At 42.2% G+C, this 16651-nt stretch overlaps 1 protein-coding gene across 4 annotated transcripts in view; it reads left to right on the top strand.

Moving 5' to 3' along the window:
- DNM1L (dynamin 1L) overlaps positions 1–16651 on the top strand; it is a 34888-nt gene that overhangs the window by 10085 nt on the left and 8152 nt on the right. For 2 of the 4 annotated variants that reach the window (XM_035128532.3, XM_035128530.3), the window contains exons 2-13: positions 1309–1456; positions 5929–5967; positions 8130–8176; positions 8560–8631; positions 9292–9378; positions 9888–10050; positions 11295–11415; positions 12397–12528; positions 14240–14446; positions 14624–14744; positions 14944–15099; positions 15702–15791. In XM_035128532.3, the coding sequence (XP_034984423.2) occupies positions 1309–1456; positions 5929–5967; positions 8130–8176; positions 8560–8631; positions 9292–9378; positions 9888–10050; positions 11295–11415; positions 12397–12528; positions 14240–14446; positions 14624–14744; positions 14944–15099; positions 15702–15791 (1383 nt within the window). The remainder of the gene's footprint in view (positions 1–1308; positions 1457–5928; positions 5968–8129; positions 8177–8559; positions 8632–9291; positions 9379–9887; positions 10051–11294; positions 11416–12396; positions 12529–14239; positions 14447–14623; positions 14745–14943; positions 15100–15701; positions 15792–16651) is intronic. The other 2 variants (XM_035128533.3, XM_035128531.3) reach the window with 1 other exon arrangement.

Here is a 16651-nt window from a genome sequence, read left to right as displayed (position 1 = left end):
GACCCATTTATATTGCTACAAATGGAGATTTTGAAGCCAGGCCAGGGCCAAGTTGTCATTTAGGGCTTTAAAGGTTAGAATCAGTCCCTGGAATTGAGCCCAGAAACTAATTTGCAGTCAGTTTAATTTATGCTCAGTTTGAGTAAGGAGATTTATTAGCGCTTATTTGAAGTATATGTTAACATGTTTTGGAGTAATGAGGATCACTGTAAGGATAGATTGCGTCAGAGATGGGGAACCCATGGTCCTTGAGATGTTGGACTCAAACTCCCATTGGCCCCTGTCAATGTGGTCAGAGGCGAGGGATAGTTTGAGTTGGGTTAGGTTAGGGGTCAGCAACCTTTTTCATCCGTGGGCCAGTGGTGGGCTGGACTATACAGTATTTTTTTTTGGGGGGGGGGAGAACGAATTCCTATGCATTTTAAATAAAAGGACACATTCTACTCATGTAAAAACACACTGATTCCTGGACTGTCTGCAGGCTGGATTGAGAAGGTGATTGGGCCGCATTCGGCCCCTGGGCCTTAGGTTGGCTACCCCTGGGTTAGACTGTAACTAAATACGGTTAGCCTTGTAATATTTTTCAGTGACTTTTTTTGCTTTCTTAAACTCAAAGCTCTCTGGCATATAAAGTTGTGAGTACTTTTTAAAAATCATAGCTGAGCTTCTGATAGTTCTTGGATTGTTTTCTGTATGAATGCTTCAGAGCATTATGATCCATAATTAGCTGCTTCTGATAGGTCGGCCTGTTAGTACTGCAGCAAAGGTTCATCACAATTATTGATGGAATTATTTAATTATAGTTGCAAGGAGGATTAATAGCATGCAATGGTGTATTTGCATTAGCGCCCATCTTTTAAATGTTGATTTCCCCTCCTGCTTTTCTTGGGGCTCTTTCTGAGCCTTTTTCTCTCTCCCCAGTTGTACTGTACTCACTGTAGAATTGGGAACAGTCTGGTCTTGCACACTTCCTCTCCCACTTTCCAACCCCATCTGTTGTTTTACTTGATCTAGGGGGGGCAGGTACCCCCCCGGCTACACCCATGCTATAGTTTCCCTCCCTTTCATGCTAGATTTTCATGAAATGCTATGATGGGATAAAAGCAGAGTTGCCAACAGAGGGCAGTCTAGATCTATTGCAACAGACAGATCCATCTTTTTTTTTCTTCAAAGCCTGATTTTTTGGGGGGGAGGTTTGTATTGACACCTGTCCACAATCTATGAAACTCCCAACTCTTGTCATTTGTTCAAGGCTATTTGAATAGTAGAATCAATATGCAAGTCCTTTGCTTCCTTTTCTGTTTTCAGAGCAGTGGGAAAAGTTCTGTGCTGGAAAGTCTGGTGGGGAGAGACCTGCTCCCACGAGGCACAGGGGTTGTCACCCGGCGCCCCCTCATCCTGCAGCTGGTTAACGTTTCTGCAGAGGATCTTCGGAAAAAAACTGGAGACGAAAACGGTAAGGGCTGCCCATGCTGGGATGCGATCCTTAAAAGCAAACTACTGTTCAGTTGCCGTTATACAGTCATGACAAGTTAAGAAATAAGCCAACATTTTAATTTTAAAAGTCGCCAATGCCTTTCCACGGCCCGTGTGTGTTTCACATTTTTCTCCCTTTTTATATCCTGAGGGCAAGGCACAGCTTTCTTTGGATTTCTACCACCTGCACAACAAGGAAAGCTTGCTTGTGCCCTTGCCATTCCTGTGGAGTGGTACTACTGTTACTCGCTCATAGCATTCAGCAGTTTTAGAACTGAAGCTGTGTGTCTTCTATTTACAGCTGCTTCATTTTGGGGTAGTGGGGTACATCACAATTACACTTAGCATTTTAATGGAATGCATATACCAAGCCAGAACCTTGGTCTGTCTAGCTCAGTGTTGTCAACGCTGAGTGGCTGCAGCTCTCCAAGGTTTCAGACAGGAGATGCTTCTAGTCCTACCTGGAGATGCTGGGGGTTGAATTTAGGGCCTGAGCAGATGCTCTGTGACTGAGCTTATACCCCTTTCCTATGCTAAAAGCATTTGACAGAGATTGCTTCAGTTCTCTTCACAACAACCCTGGAAGGTAGGGCAATATAATGATGTGCCTAAGGCCGCCTGGTGCAGAGGATGGCAGAAAGATGGTCCAAATCAGTTGGATGATTAGCAATCAATTTACAAGTGCTTCAGATTGCCATTAAAAATAGGAACTGAGAATCATTGCATTCACATCCACCCATCATTATTGCAGTGATTTTTTTCACTCATCTTGACCGAAATAATAATTTTGTCAGGAGAAAATTATTCTTACAGTAACTGGATAATCTTCCTTTGCTAGAGAGATTGCTTTGTCTTTGGCTTAGAACAGGCATGTCAAACCTGCGGCCCTCCAGATGTTTTGGACTACAATTCCCATCTTCCCCAACCACTGGTTCTGCTAGCTAGGGATCATGGGAGTTGTAGGCCAAAACATCTGGAGGGCCGCAGGTTTGACATGCCTGGCTTAGAATAACTGATGCCTGTTTCCTGTAATAGGTTGGAGATCTCTCAGGTGTGTTTTTAGGGCGGGAGATGGTGGGAAGAGACATTGTGTGCACTGCACTGGGCTTCTTGGAGGAAAGGTAGGAGATAACAGAAATAAATAAATGGATTGCAGCTCTCACTTGTTGCTGCTTTATTTATCAATGTCTATCCTGCCCTTCCTTCCAAAGCAGTCTGGGGTGGGACATACACAAGAGATAAATCAATCAAAACATCAAAAAATATCTCCAAAATAGATGCAGACTGAGTCTAGTTGGAAGATGCAGCCTTTCAGTGGGCATTGTAAAGGCAGCAGGAGGTGTTAAATAGAGGCCTGTCTAATATTTAAGGGGAGCAAATTCCAAAAGGTAGGTGCCACAGCACTAAAGGCTTGATTCCTGTATTGTGCAAAATGGGATTGCCTGATAAGATAGTATCTGCAGGAGGCTCTCACCAGTAGGCTGCAGTGAGCAACTGGGCATATAATGGGCAAGGTGATCTTCCTCTTCTAGCTGCTACACCACACCAGCTCTCATGAAAACAAAAGAATTCTGAAGGAATAAAGTGACTTGGAGCCACTTGGAGTTTTTGTCGACCAGTTTCATAAGCTGCATCAGAAGCTATTTGACCTGGAAAGGGGTGGTAGTGTCTTGTCTTAACTGGTTCAAAGCTTTGTCCTCTGGTTATGCCTCCTGCTTATTTAAAGGATATTGTCCATTTGCCTTTGAGATCACCAAAGCTTTCATCTTCCCTTGAATATCCATGATTTTAATTGAGGGAGGGAAAGAGATTGTGTGGAACCTTTTCTAATTATAGGAACAACAACCAAACCATTGACAATATGTTAAGATGATTCAGTGCTTTTCCAGTTCCTGTTTTTGATTTTTAAAGCTGCCATGTAATATGAAATTCTGAAAATAATGACCTGGAATCTTTGCCAGCCTTTGTAAACTGCATGTAATAATTGCCATCGCTTGGAGGAGCCAGTTTGCAGTGCAGTGTTGGATTTGTGTACACCTGTAAATCTATTTGAGGCTTTGGAATAAATCTTAGCCTGCTTGCTGTATTTGTGCTGGGTTATTTGAAAGGAGAATCCTCACAAATAATCCACTAACACCTGCCAGCTGATATGTAGTCAGGTTTATTACGCACACCCTACTGAAGCTGCCTCTAACAACAACTGGGATTTGGGGAATTATTTGTTTTGAAAACATCACCTTCTTTGTTTGTAGAATTCCCTGAATTCTCTTGTCTTGGCACAATAAGAGTACAATGTAGTTGAATGAAATGGTTTGCTAAAATAAACCAGAATCTCTTGCATTTTTTCATGCTTTATAAGTGCTCCTATTCTCTTGGCTAATTTGTATCTTAAGCCACATTTGTATCTTTGGCCCTTGGTATGAGGTTATAATAATATTTCCCTTTTCCACAAGTGAAGGAGAGTTTGGGACTTTCCGTATATCTTCCCCTTTTTGTATGTTCTTTGTAATATCCAATGCAAGGCTTTTCAGCAGGAAAGTTGTCACTTCTGTGCTGTTGCCTTTATCTAGGAAATATATGAAACAATGCTTGTGTTTCTTATCCTAGTAGCATCAAACATCAGCCCATTTTCTGACTAGCTGCCCATTATACCTGTTGGTATAAAAATGTATTTGAGAGATGCCATCAAGTCATAAGGGAGGATGCCTGCCCAACCTTGTTCTTTCGCAAACCCTAAGGAAATGAAGTCTCTGTTGGGCCTTCCTAATCACCTGGGCTGTATTGAGCTTTCAAGTTAGGTCTTCACTAAGATGGACTCCCAGGTACAGTCATAGCTCGGTTGTTGTAATTAACTAATTCATGCCTCTGCAACTCTGGACTCTGTGTAATGTCTGTGAATTTTGGTTTTGTTGGGTCTAAAACAGCATAATAAAAAGACTTAACAGAGTTTTTTCTTTTCTTTTTCCTCCTGCTAATCCTGCTGTGAAAGAGTTTGGATGTGAAATGTCCAGCCTTGCTAGTTTTTAAATTGGCCTTTCACCTAAGAATTTCTTCTCATAGATAATTTTCTTTTTTCTGGCTGGGTGTGTTAAGGAGGAAGGGAGAACAAGTAGCTCAACAAGAAATTGGTGTTCTTGTCTCTTCTTTGGGGCTCAAAACAAAAATGTCATTCATAAGGAAATAAATTAGTTTGAAGATGAGAGAGGAGCATTAAATTTGGAACATGACATTAAACGAAGTAGTGTTAAGGTTCACAATTTCACTGAATTTAAAGAGTTCAGACTGAATGCGGAGTGTCTAGAAATTGTTACCTTATATAAACAATACAGTTTCTGAAAGGTAAAGTTATCAAGCTTTTTGGAACAAAGTCTGAGATAAATAAAGTGTTACTGGACAATATTTTCCTTTTCATAATCCACATTTATAAATCCAAGGCAGTTAGCACAATGTATGATTGGTGGCCACAGTTCACAATTATGAACTGCAATAACAAACGTTGCCATACTTTTGCAGATTTTGTGGTGGTTTGTTATGTTAGTTTTAGTGTTTTTTGGCCAGAAACGTAGGTGGCCGAGAGAAATTTGATGTAAAAAAAGAAAAGAAAAGACAAACTTGGGTGGAGAGGTTTGCAATAAAGAAACAAATAGGCAGTTTTGTTTGCTACAGTTGTGGGTTGTGCATCCTTAAGATCACTTTGGCTCAAGAACCTGGTTTGGATCAGCGTGCAAAGCAGGGTGCGATGGGAAGCAGGATAGCATCTGCCCACCCACCAGGTGATGGCACTTGTTCCTCTCCAGATGCTAGGTGGTGTAAAGTTGTGCAGGATCTACCGGTACTTGCAAAAAATGGAAGTCCAGTGCAGCTAGTCCTGAACTATGCCGGCAGTTCCAAGGTTTTATGCAAACACCTCTGTGGTTCAGCCCTATATATGATGACCTTCATCGCACTGAATATTGAATATTGTATATGATATCCAGTATGTGAGTGTCAGGTTTGGAGGCAATGCACCCGCAGTTAGTAACTAGCTTCTACACATGTTAAAACCTTGCCCAAACTGAGCCACTGTGATGGTTTTTCATTTCCTGTAAGTGATGGTACCTTACCTAAACTTCTCATCCTTGCTCATTTCCCCCTTCCAGGTTAGGTAAAATCTGCCAAATGGTGGTTCTTCACTTTGCAGTATTTTAGCTAATTAGAGGGAGTTACTGACAGCAATTATCTCAGTTAATATGCACTCTTAGGATCAGCTTGAAATACATCTGCTGCTAAATTAAGACTAGTTTTCAGAATGTTACATTCTAACTGTGCATTAAGAATACATGCATTTCCTGTGTGGCACATATGTCTTAATGTATGTTGTGATTCCTGCAAGACTGCTAACATGCTATCACAGAGGGTCCGGAGGGAGGGGCAAATAACCAAACTTTTGATGCTGTTTCTTTTCAACTGCAGACCCTGCAACTTGGAAACATGCAAGGCACCTTTCGAAAGGTTTCCTATTCACTTCTTTTCCTCCTACACAGAATCTGCATGCTTTTGTATTCTAGCCACCCGCATACCATGCACTTTTTATTGCTGCCTGCTGTCCTTTATTTGCACATTTACACTCTGGCTGCTGTGCTGAATAGCTGTTGTTTTGCTGGGCCTGCTGGCTTAGTTTGCCGTTTCCTTCTTTCTGCCTCTGTGTCAAACTAGAATGCAATGTAGAAATCTTGACCTATTTTTTTAAAAAAGAAAATTGTGATAAAGTGCTTTGTCATAATAACAATCACTGGTGTTTTTTTATTTTGTTACCAGATTATACTGTGTTAGCAAGAAGTCTGTTGGGAATAGCAAAACAAAGAGAGATGGGTTTCAAATAAGTGCTTAAATAATAACAGGATCTGAAAGACTACATGGTGGCATAAATGCAGCCTGTGGCCCGCCAGATGTTGACTCCTGCCAGTCTTGGCCAGTGGGCAGAAATTATGAGATTGAGTCCAACAACCATTGGAGGGCCATAATTTATCTGTCCCTTGTTTAATGCAATGGACCTGTCATCAAAAGGACCCAGAAGGGCTTTTGTTTTTAGTAAGGAATCAGAGGTCTGGTGGCTCTCCTGTCTTGCTTTCCCACTGGCTGTAGTAGCAAGGTCTCCACGTCACAATCACTGGGGGCAGAGGTAGGGAGGAGAATGGCAGGAGAGGAGGAATTGTGCGCCCTGCCCTTGTACCTCTGTGTTCCTCCCTGCCAGTTCTCTTCCCTGCTGTTGCTGTACCTTGTGACCACACAGCAGAGAGTCCTTCCCACCTGCAACAGTGCCTTTCACCCGACAGTGATCCTGAAACAGGTCCTTGGCCTTGGAACCTATTTGCAGGCCATGACCAAAACCTGGCTGTCTCTCTAAGGTTAAAAATAACTTAAAAGTTGCATATCCAGAGTTGGAGACCTATCTTGCCAGTGTTCTTACCCTTAAATCAGATTGACCGCAATATAATACAATGTATGTTGCTGGTAGCCACAACTAGAATGTGTCTCTAGAGGACACATGTGCAATGCACTTTCTTTCCTGAAAGAGATGTCCTCAAACAAGCAATGGTGAGACCTACTACCTTAAGATTCTAGGAAGTGAAGTATCGTAGGAAGGCAAGGGTAAGTCAGTATAGTGGGCAAAATTAGGCATACTAGTTGATTTGAAAGGTGTGAAGTCCTCCGGTTTATGAACCAGACCTTCTTAGATACCTAGTTTTTGTTTTGAGAGTTTTCTTTTTTGAATGTTTGTCTCTTTTCATTTCACCTTTTCTCCCCAAGAAAGCTTCATTTTGCACATGTTGAAGGAAATTGCCAAAAATTTAGGATGTTTTGGTGTATGTGATATGAACAGAGCATACCGGACAACAAATTAGTGTGTGCCCCCGCCCACTCCACCACCAAATGTGTTGCTCTTGTATGACTAAGTGGCCCCACTTAAGCTACACTTATTCATGGCGAAAGCCCCATTTAAAACCATTTATTCTAATAGGAGTCTGATAAGATGGGGGCCATTGCAGATAATGGCATGTTGTACTTGTACACCACATACACACCTGTTCAGTCACTTTTATCACTACGTGTGGGACTCTGGTCAACAAAGTGATAGTAATATATGATAAGGAGTATATGTTAGGCCCCAGTTTTTATGTTATTAGTATAAGAATTATAAACAGAGATGAAGACCTTAGTAAATATTGAGGCATTTGATTTCTGGGGAAATGACACTAGGTTAGGGCTGCCATGCGTTTGGATTTTCCCAGATATTACCAAGACTTCAAAGGCGGAATTGATGTCCGGGGGGGGATTTCTGAAAGGTGACGCTTTGTCCTGGATCTTAGACAAGTCAGTCAAAAAATCATGTAGTTTTTTGGCTTTTTGGTAAAAATTAAAAAAAAAAAATTTTTTTAATTTTTTTGGGTTTCCTAAAAGAAGCTCCACAACTTTCGGGGTGTCCTGGTTTTCCCTTTTTGAAATATGGCAACACAACGCCCTTGACTAAAGCTCCTTAAATTCTTGGATTTTTTCCCCCTCATCACAAAGGTTGAGCATAGGCGAACTCAATGAAGAAAATGTACTTGAAGCTGAAAAAATTGGTTGTGTTGCTCCACTTCTTCTCTCATGCCATGACTGTCTCTTTCCAGGGGTTGATGCTGAAGAATGGGGAAAGTTTCTGCACACCAAAAACAAGGTACATTTTCTTGATTGTAAAGCCACAAATGCACATAGGGATTTTTGTATGTGCATACATATGTGGCGGAGGGGTGGTGGTGTCCTGAGCAAAATGCAGTCTGGTGGGCCCCCTCTTCCTTTGGTGGGTTTAGCTGGCATTAGTGGTGGGCAGCGGCAGTTTTGCATGGCTGAAGGGTGCAGTTTTAATTTCCTGCAATGTCCCAGAGTGGTGCTGTGTCACAGGCATTATGGGAAATAAAAATGGCAGCTTGACGTGGCCTCCTGGTATTGCTCAAAGCATCAGTGGTGGGTCCTGTCAGGGTGCAAGGACCCTGGCAGCTGCCTGAGGATGTTGGGTGCTGATGTTGAGGGTTTTTTCCCTTTTCCTTTTTAAAACTTCAGCTGTACGCAGACTTCGATGAAATTAGGCAAGAAATAGAAAACGAAACTGAAAGGATTTCAGGAAATAATAAGGTGAGTGACTATGGTTGGCTCATCTTTTAAAAGAAGTAATTTCAACCCAGAAACCACAGTTGGGAAACAATGATGTACATTCTTCAGACTGGAATTATTTTGACACAGGATCTGGAGCCCACAATTGAAAAATAGTCATGCTATTTCTGTCTTAAACCAAGTCACTTTTATCTAAGTTCTATGTTCCTAAAGAGGCAGACTCTACTACTGATGTTGTTCATAATCTCCAAGGATACAGCTGCTGTCAATCTTCCCTGGTGGCTTTGCATTATTGTCCTAAGAGCTTTGGCTTGTTCTGTGAACCAAGAGGAGCTAACTTGTGGCCCTCCAGATGTTGCTGATCTACAATACCCATCATCACTGACCCGGTGGGAGGGCCAGATGTTAGCAGCCCATGAATGTTGACTTCCATACAAAAATCAGGCACATTTGTCAGGCACATTTAGGGACAAATAGCTGAAGCATCTAGACCAAGCAAAATTTCAGGCATGGGAACCTGAACTGAGCAAGATGTTAAATTATAAAGACAGACGCCCAAATTACAAAAACTACCTAGATTCAAAGGCTAATTTAGGTTCAGTGTTGTCTAGTTTTCTGAAGGTTACAATTAAGTATGTTCTGGAGAAATGATTCTTTGTTCCTTTTTCCATGGCCTTCTAGGGGATCAGCCCTGAACCAATTCATCTAAAGATTTTTTCGCCTAATGTTGTCAATCTGACTCTTGTAGATTTGCCAGGAATGACAAAGGTAAGAAAATTTTTGTTGTTGCTGCTGTAGAGTTAACTGAAAGTTCTATGTTGTTGGGTTGGGTTTTTTTTTTTTGCCAAGTGTGAAATGTATACGAGAGATCAATTAATACCTTGTAGCAGACATTTCAAAATGTTTCTCGCCAAGATCCCCAGTTATCTCCCTTCCGTCCCCACACTATGCCCAGCAAACCCCACCACAAAACCCTGCCATGGGCTCTCTCAGGTCCTTTTGCCTTCCTCCTTTGTTGTCCCTTGGCTGCCTCATCTTGACTACAGCATCACAAGGCCTTTCTGGAATTATGAGAGTCAGTCAGCTACCTTTCTCTCCATATAATTCTCATGTTTTGGGGTTTCCTTCCAGGCTTTCTCTCCTTCTCCTAGGAGTGGCCTTTAGATGTTGTCCATTAGGAGACCTCCCTGCATATGCATCACTCTTAATAGATGTGGTTAAAAGAAGGAAGGTCATGCAGATTCCACTTTTTTCTTCTCCTCCTCCTTCTCACACAGGTGCCTGTAGGTGATCAACCAAAGGATATTGAACTTCAGATCCGAGAACTAATCCTTAGATTCATTAGTAACCCAAATTCAATTATTCTGGCAGTCACTGCTGCCAACACAGACATGGCTACTTCTGAGGCCCTCAAAATAGCGCGGGAAGTGGATCCAGATGGTAAGTGGAGGGGAAAAAACCAGGTTCCAGCATGTCTGTTTTCTCTCTTTCTAGGAAACACACTTGTACAACACTTGCCGGTCCTGGAAGGATCCTTTAAAAAAGTCCCAGGTGCTCAGAGACTTTGCACCTGTTCATTGGGGGAGATAGGAAGCCCAGCGCACTTATTTTTTAGATGTCCCTTTTATGAAGAGGCACGTAGAGAGACCATTGATCCCCTGCTGGTGAGGCTGACTGACCTCCCGGAAAAGCAAAAATTCGATCTTCTCCTGTTAGGGAATGATCAAAAGATGTCCCGGATGGTTGCCAGATTCTGTGTACAGATCTGTAGGCGCAGGGGACCCCCCCCCCCCCGGATCCAAACTAGTTTGTTAAGAAAATCCCCAAACTCGGTTCCTCGGGTGATTCTGGGTCATTTCTCTGTGGTAGCTTAGCTTATCGCATTTATAAATTTTAAATTTACGGTTGTACAATGGTTTAAATGTTTGTTTTCCTTCTGGGATTGTACCCCCAAGTGTCTTTTATAAGCTGGTCTCCGACCGTAATAAATTATCTATCTATCACTTGTACAACACAGTTGTAACACAGATGTAACTCAGGGATGGGGAACCTTTGGCCTTCCAGGTATTGTTTGGCTCCAGCTCCCATCATCCCTGACTATTGGCCATGTGGCTGGGATGGGAGCTGGAGTTCAATATCTGGAGGACCACAGTTCCACCATCCCAGTAACGGTTACCCCTTAATCTACTGCCTGTTCTTACAAATGTGATTTGAAGAAAGGGTAGTTTGCAATTGTAACTTGCGCAGTTGAAATGGCAAGATGCTTTCAAAGAGTTTCCCGGTTGAAGTGCTTTCAGGCTTTCAGTGGGTCTACCCCGAGTAAGACTAAAAATAGATACAACTCTACACACATAAACCAACCATGGGCTCCCAGAGAGGACCTTTCAGGCACCTTGATCCTTTCCAGTTCTTTTTGCTGCTGCCCTATGCTGAGCTAAGTCAAACTTTGGCTCATCCAAAGCTGGGTTCCTTGCTAGCCTGTGGATGTATTTGCAGCCCTGAGCTCCTCTGGGAGAAATGGCAAGCCAGCCATAGTCATAGCACTTCTCCTGCATAGCTGTGTTCACTGGGCGCCTTTCCACCTTTCCTTTTGTTTTTACTTTGGGTAGCTGTTTCCTAGGCTTGACAAAGTTAACCCATGACCAGCTTAATGTAAAATGACAGTTTTCCTGCCGCTCTGTTAGGGCGGCGCACCCTTGCTGTGATCACAAAGCTGGATCTCATGGATGCTGGCACTGACGCTATGGACGTACTCATGGGAAGAGTGATCCCTGTTAAACTCGGCATCATTGGCGTGGTGAATAGGTGAGTCGCATCAGAATGTGGTCCTTCCGTTACAAAGCAGTGCTTTTCATTCCCGTGTTTTTGTGCCCTGTGGGGAGAGGGTTGAGGCCACTGCAATTACTGGGCTCTTTGGTCCTCAAATCATTCTCGGATCACAGTTAGTTAAGCGTAAGTGGCATATTTCTAAGACTAGTATGACGGGAAGGCCTAGGAGAATTGTGGCCTCCTATGCTGGTAGTTGCAGGGGGTAAAACTGGGAAAGGCCTAGTGTTGGGGCCCTGCATCACCTTAGTATCTATGCAACTTTTGCATTAGTAGCAGTCACATGCTTAGTGTATTGGTCGTAGCTCACTGTCCAGTCAATCTTATTGTTGCTGGGCCACGTTTGAGGTGTATATAAAGTGCTTAACAGCTTCGGACCAGTTTACTTGAAGGGTACCTTACTCCACTTTGCCCATTTGACCGCTTTGATCTGCAGTACAAGCACCAACATAACATTGTAAGGAATGTATCTTCTAATCTAGGGCGACAATCACCCACATTTTGGAAGTACCTGCCTATTGAAATTGTGTGCAGATGCCTTTGCTGTACTCTTTTCGACGACTGTTTCGTTCAGGCATTCCTATCTAGACATGTAGCAGCTGACATGGGCTTTGATCTTGCTTTTGTTGTTTAACAATTGGTTTCAATTACACTTTGATTTTTAAAGTTCTTTTAAACTTGGTCTTTTGTTGATAATTTCAGTGTTTTATTTTTGTGTAAATTGCTTAGAGGTTGTTTGTTTGTTTATTTGTTTGCAAGTGACCAGTTTATAAAGTTAGTTAGATAAATAAATAAAATAAATAAATCTGATGACAACTGATTTAGAATAGCATCATGGCATAATGTCACTGTTCCTTCTAAGCCAGAAGAACATGTTAACCAGATTTTGGCAACAGGAAAAGTAAATGAAATGATATCTAAATTAAATGAAACATGATTAATTTTCTGTCTCATTTTTAGGAGTCAGTTAGATATTAACAATAAGAAGAGTGTTGCTGATTCAATTCGTGACGAGTATGGCTTTCTCCAGAAGAAGTACCCCTCTCTAGCCAACCGGAATGGAACAAAGTACCTTGCTAGGACACTCAATAGGTACAAGGAGCTGCTTTGATCCTAGTTTAGATTTTTCTCCAGTTGGAATTGTTTAGACTTGTTCTGGCTCATCCCAGTTATGTACAGCTTTTTTGCACTTGGATGGTGAAGCCGTTATTTAAGGGAGGGATGGCTGATAACATCCTGATATTCTCAGTTCTTTTGCAGTTTTGAGTCTTGCATGCGGAGGCCATGCATGGAAAGCTGGCAGTTATTTGGGAGGGACTGGATGATTTGGTGTGCATGGCCAGCTTTCATCTGATTCTTCCCTGTGCTCTTTCAGGATGCCAAATGTAGAATGGATGGGTGACTGTTTTAATTGATAGGGAAGTATGGGGTTGAGTTATATGTTAAACCTCAGACTTGGGATTGAATCCAACCAAGTCACTGAATGAGTGCAATGGCTTCTCCATCCTGTGCCACCTGCACCCCCCAGATCTGCTCCAGAGCAGATTTCGGGAGGGTGCTGGGGGTGGGGAGTTCTATTGAGCTCATGGAAATTGTTTCACTTGTCCAATAACTTAGTTACATACAACCCTTTGTTTACAGTACTGAATTTTGGATTGTGCTCTACATCGCACTGGCAGTATGTGGTGTACAAAGTACTATATTTTAAGGTAATTGCCACTGCTAACTTTACAGCAGTGGTACACCTGTAAGATAAATTTTGCCTCCCTTATTGTCTTTGAACTCACATCATTTGCGGTTGTTGTCTAAAGAAGATCTTTAACTGATAGATGTTTTTTAGTCTGCAAAAGATTGTGGATAGGATTAAAAGATGAAGTTATGTCTGCATACACATGCTTTATTGATTACCACTTATGTCTTGAACAGGCATCCCCAAACTTCGACTCTCCAGATGTTTTGGACTACAATTCCCATATTCCCCGACCACTGGTCCTGTTAGCTAGGGATCATGGGAGTTGTAGGCCAAAAATCTGGAGGGCCGCAGTTTGGGGATGCCTGGTCTTGAAGAATGAGAGAGAGAGAAAGTGATCAGCAGTTAAAATCTCCTGAGGGTGGTGGTAGTGCTGGTTCCTTTTGCCCTAAACCACACCTCACTTCAACCTGACATCCACAGACAGCTCATATTAGGTTCTTGGGGGAGCTGGTTTAAATTTGGAAAGAGGGAGCTGGTTAAATACCTTCTCGCAAACTGCTGCTTTCCGTATGCTCAGTAAGCCAGATCAGCTGAAAACAAACACATGCAGAAGATCATCATCCCAGGTCTCCAAAATCAAGTTGAGTTTGGCCCTAACTGAAATAAAAAATTTTTTAACAATGGAAACTTCCATTTATAATGAGTCATTGGTCCAATTAGCTCAGTATTGTCTACACTGATTGGCAGTGTTTCTCCGGTGTTTCATTCAGACTGGGGTGCATTCCCAGTTCTACCTAGAAATGCTGGGGATTGAAACAGACCTTCTGCAGATTCTCTTGCCCTTGCCTCCTACTCTGTAAGGTTTGACCCCCCCCCCCCCACAAAAATCTCTGTTAGTTTTGTATAGTTTTTGTTGAATGTCAGTAGCATAGAATCATGATGGCTTTGAGACTGGTGAAATATTAGGCATTTAAACCCATTGTAAGCATGGCCCACTTGCTTAAAAGAAATGATGGTTGCTTAATAACTGAAATGTGCTAATGAAAAACTGAGCGGATCGTATGTTTTGAGCTGTTTTCCTTTTGCAAATTTCTCAAATTCTGTTTTTAGGTTGCTTATGCATCACATCAGGGATTGCTTGCCAGAACTGAAAACCAGAATCAATGTTCTAGCCGCTCAGTATCAGTCTCTGCTGAACGGCTACGGGGAACCTGTAGATGACAAGAGTGCCACATTACTGCAGCTGATTACCAAATTTGCCACCGAATATTGCAACACCATTGAAGGGACAGCAAAATACATCGAGACTTCAGAACTGTAAGCACAACTTCTGTTTTGGAGTGAAGTTGACACATGGATGGCAGATTGCTTAGAAACATTGCAATTAAACTTCAACATGAAATTTGCTACATTTTTATGAATCAAATGAGCTCAAGTATAGGAAATATTATTTGGTTTCCCTGTTGTCTCAGTGACTGTTTTTTCATTCTCCAGATGCGGTGGAGCTAGGATTTGCTACATTTTCCATGAAACCTTTGGGCGTACCTTAGAATCTGTTGATCCCCTAGGTGGCCTTAACACCATTGACATATTGACAGCCATTAGAAATGCTACTGTAGGTATTATCCTTCTTTAACTTCTTGTGCAAGGTGCAGTATTCCTTTGCTGACCTGCACTCTCTATGCAGTGGGTGGCGTTTCAGTGCTTGTAGAGCGTACAGCTTAGTGCTGCCTTGGGAAAGGGCACAGCACCCTGGGGAGTCTAAATTATTACAACGGAATAAAAATGACTCTGTTTCCTTTTGGCTTGGCTAGGGTCCTCGCCCGGCCCTGTTTGTGCCTGAAGTTTCATTTGAGCTCCTAGTAAAGAGGCAAATCAAACGATTGGAAGAGCCCAGCTTGCGTTGTGTGGAGCTTGTCCACGAGGAAATGCAGAGGATTATCCAGCATTGTAGCAATTACAGTACACAGGTAAGAGAAGGAGCTAATTTTCAACATGTGTGTCTCACAGGGTGTGAAAATATCCTAGAAGAAACATCAGATGGTGGTGGTGATTTATATGGGTGGCATATAAATAATTTTATTTACACGCAGCCCATTTGACTGGGTTGCCCCAGCTACTTTGGGCAGCTTGCAGCAAAACACAAAATCAACATAGAACATTAAAAAGTAACCTTCAGACGCCTTCTAAAAGTCATAGTTGTTTGTCTGTTTGACATCTGATGGGAGGGTGTTCCACTAAAATGCATTATTTGGACAGTGCCTGAACTCTTCTGCTTGGAAGATGGAGTTGACAACTGAAAACTGCCAGAGTACTAATGTGGACTCACATAGGGTTGTGTGTATACATATGTATTCTTGTATTATATTGGGGTGGGCAAGTGAATGTGATCCTCCAGGCTTCTCTATGCAGCACAAGTCACACCTTTCGCTTGCCCTGCCATGCAGTCTCCTCTAATGAACGTTTCCTTGAACTGTGATCATGTGAACTTGGTTTGTGTGATCTATGATTAATTCAGTTAGATAGATTGTTGCTTTTCATAAGTCAAACTCTTTTGTTGTTTCGTTTTCAGGAATTGTTGCGTTTCCCGAAGCTCCACGATGCCATCGTTGAGGTTGTGACTAGTCTTTTGCGTCGAAGGCTACCAGTTACAAATGAAATGGTAAGCTATTGTGGAGCTTGCTGTGTGCAGTGGCATATTTCTTTTAATGGAAAATATTCTGTATTCCACTGTGGGCCCTAGTTAGACTGATGTGTAAATAATAATTTTGGGGTTTAGCATAATAGATTTGCAGCTGAATACTCCTCAGTGCCAAGATGCTCCCAGCTAGGGATACCATTATTTCCTTGCCCCCCTCTGGTCTTAATTTTAATTTATTTTTTCCTGCTTCTATGGGTCCCTTGCTGTGCATGGGGACAAAAGGGGGATTTGTCTGTGTCCCAAGATGTTGTAATTTTTTTTTACTGGCTGCTCTCAGAGGTATCCTTTTGTGAAACTGTGATGCCAAAAGGTTTTTTGTGGTCCCTCATAATGTTTCCATTTAAAAACACTGTTGGTTTTTTTTTTTTAACCTGACCGCTCCATGGGTCTCCTGCCAAAAGGTTTTTGTGATCTCCTGCAAAGATGATTTCCATTATAGGAAAAATGGCCACACACACCCACTTTTAAAGTTTGGCTACACCCAGTTTGACATGTGACTTCCAGAGGGCCAGGAAAAGACTAGCCATCGCTGATGTGATACATTAAGCCGGTAACTTCAGGAGACACATGGTTAAATGCAATGGTGTAACAGCTTTCACCAACCTGCTACCTTCCAGAGGTTTGTGTCTGCAACTATCATCAACCCTTGGCAGCATGACATGATAGGCCAACAGGTTGGCAAAGGCTGATGTAAAATGATTTGCCCTTGGCAGATCTTAGGATCTGTCTTTTTGTGGTCATCCTATGTTTGTGCTGTGTGACTGAACTGCATTTTTATGGATGTTTTTGCTACTGAGATCAATTCTAGGTTATTTGTCATG

This window comes from Zootoca vivipara, chromosome 9 (genome assembly GCF_965207765.1).
Source record: "Zootoca vivipara chromosome 9, rZooViv2.hap1.1, whole genome shotgun sequence".
Taxonomy (NCBI): domain Eukaryota; kingdom Metazoa; phylum Chordata; class Lepidosauria; order Squamata; family Lacertidae; genus Zootoca; species Zootoca vivipara.
Note: the sequence above shows the minus strand (reverse complement) of the source record. Positions and strands in the feature narration are given on the sequence as shown.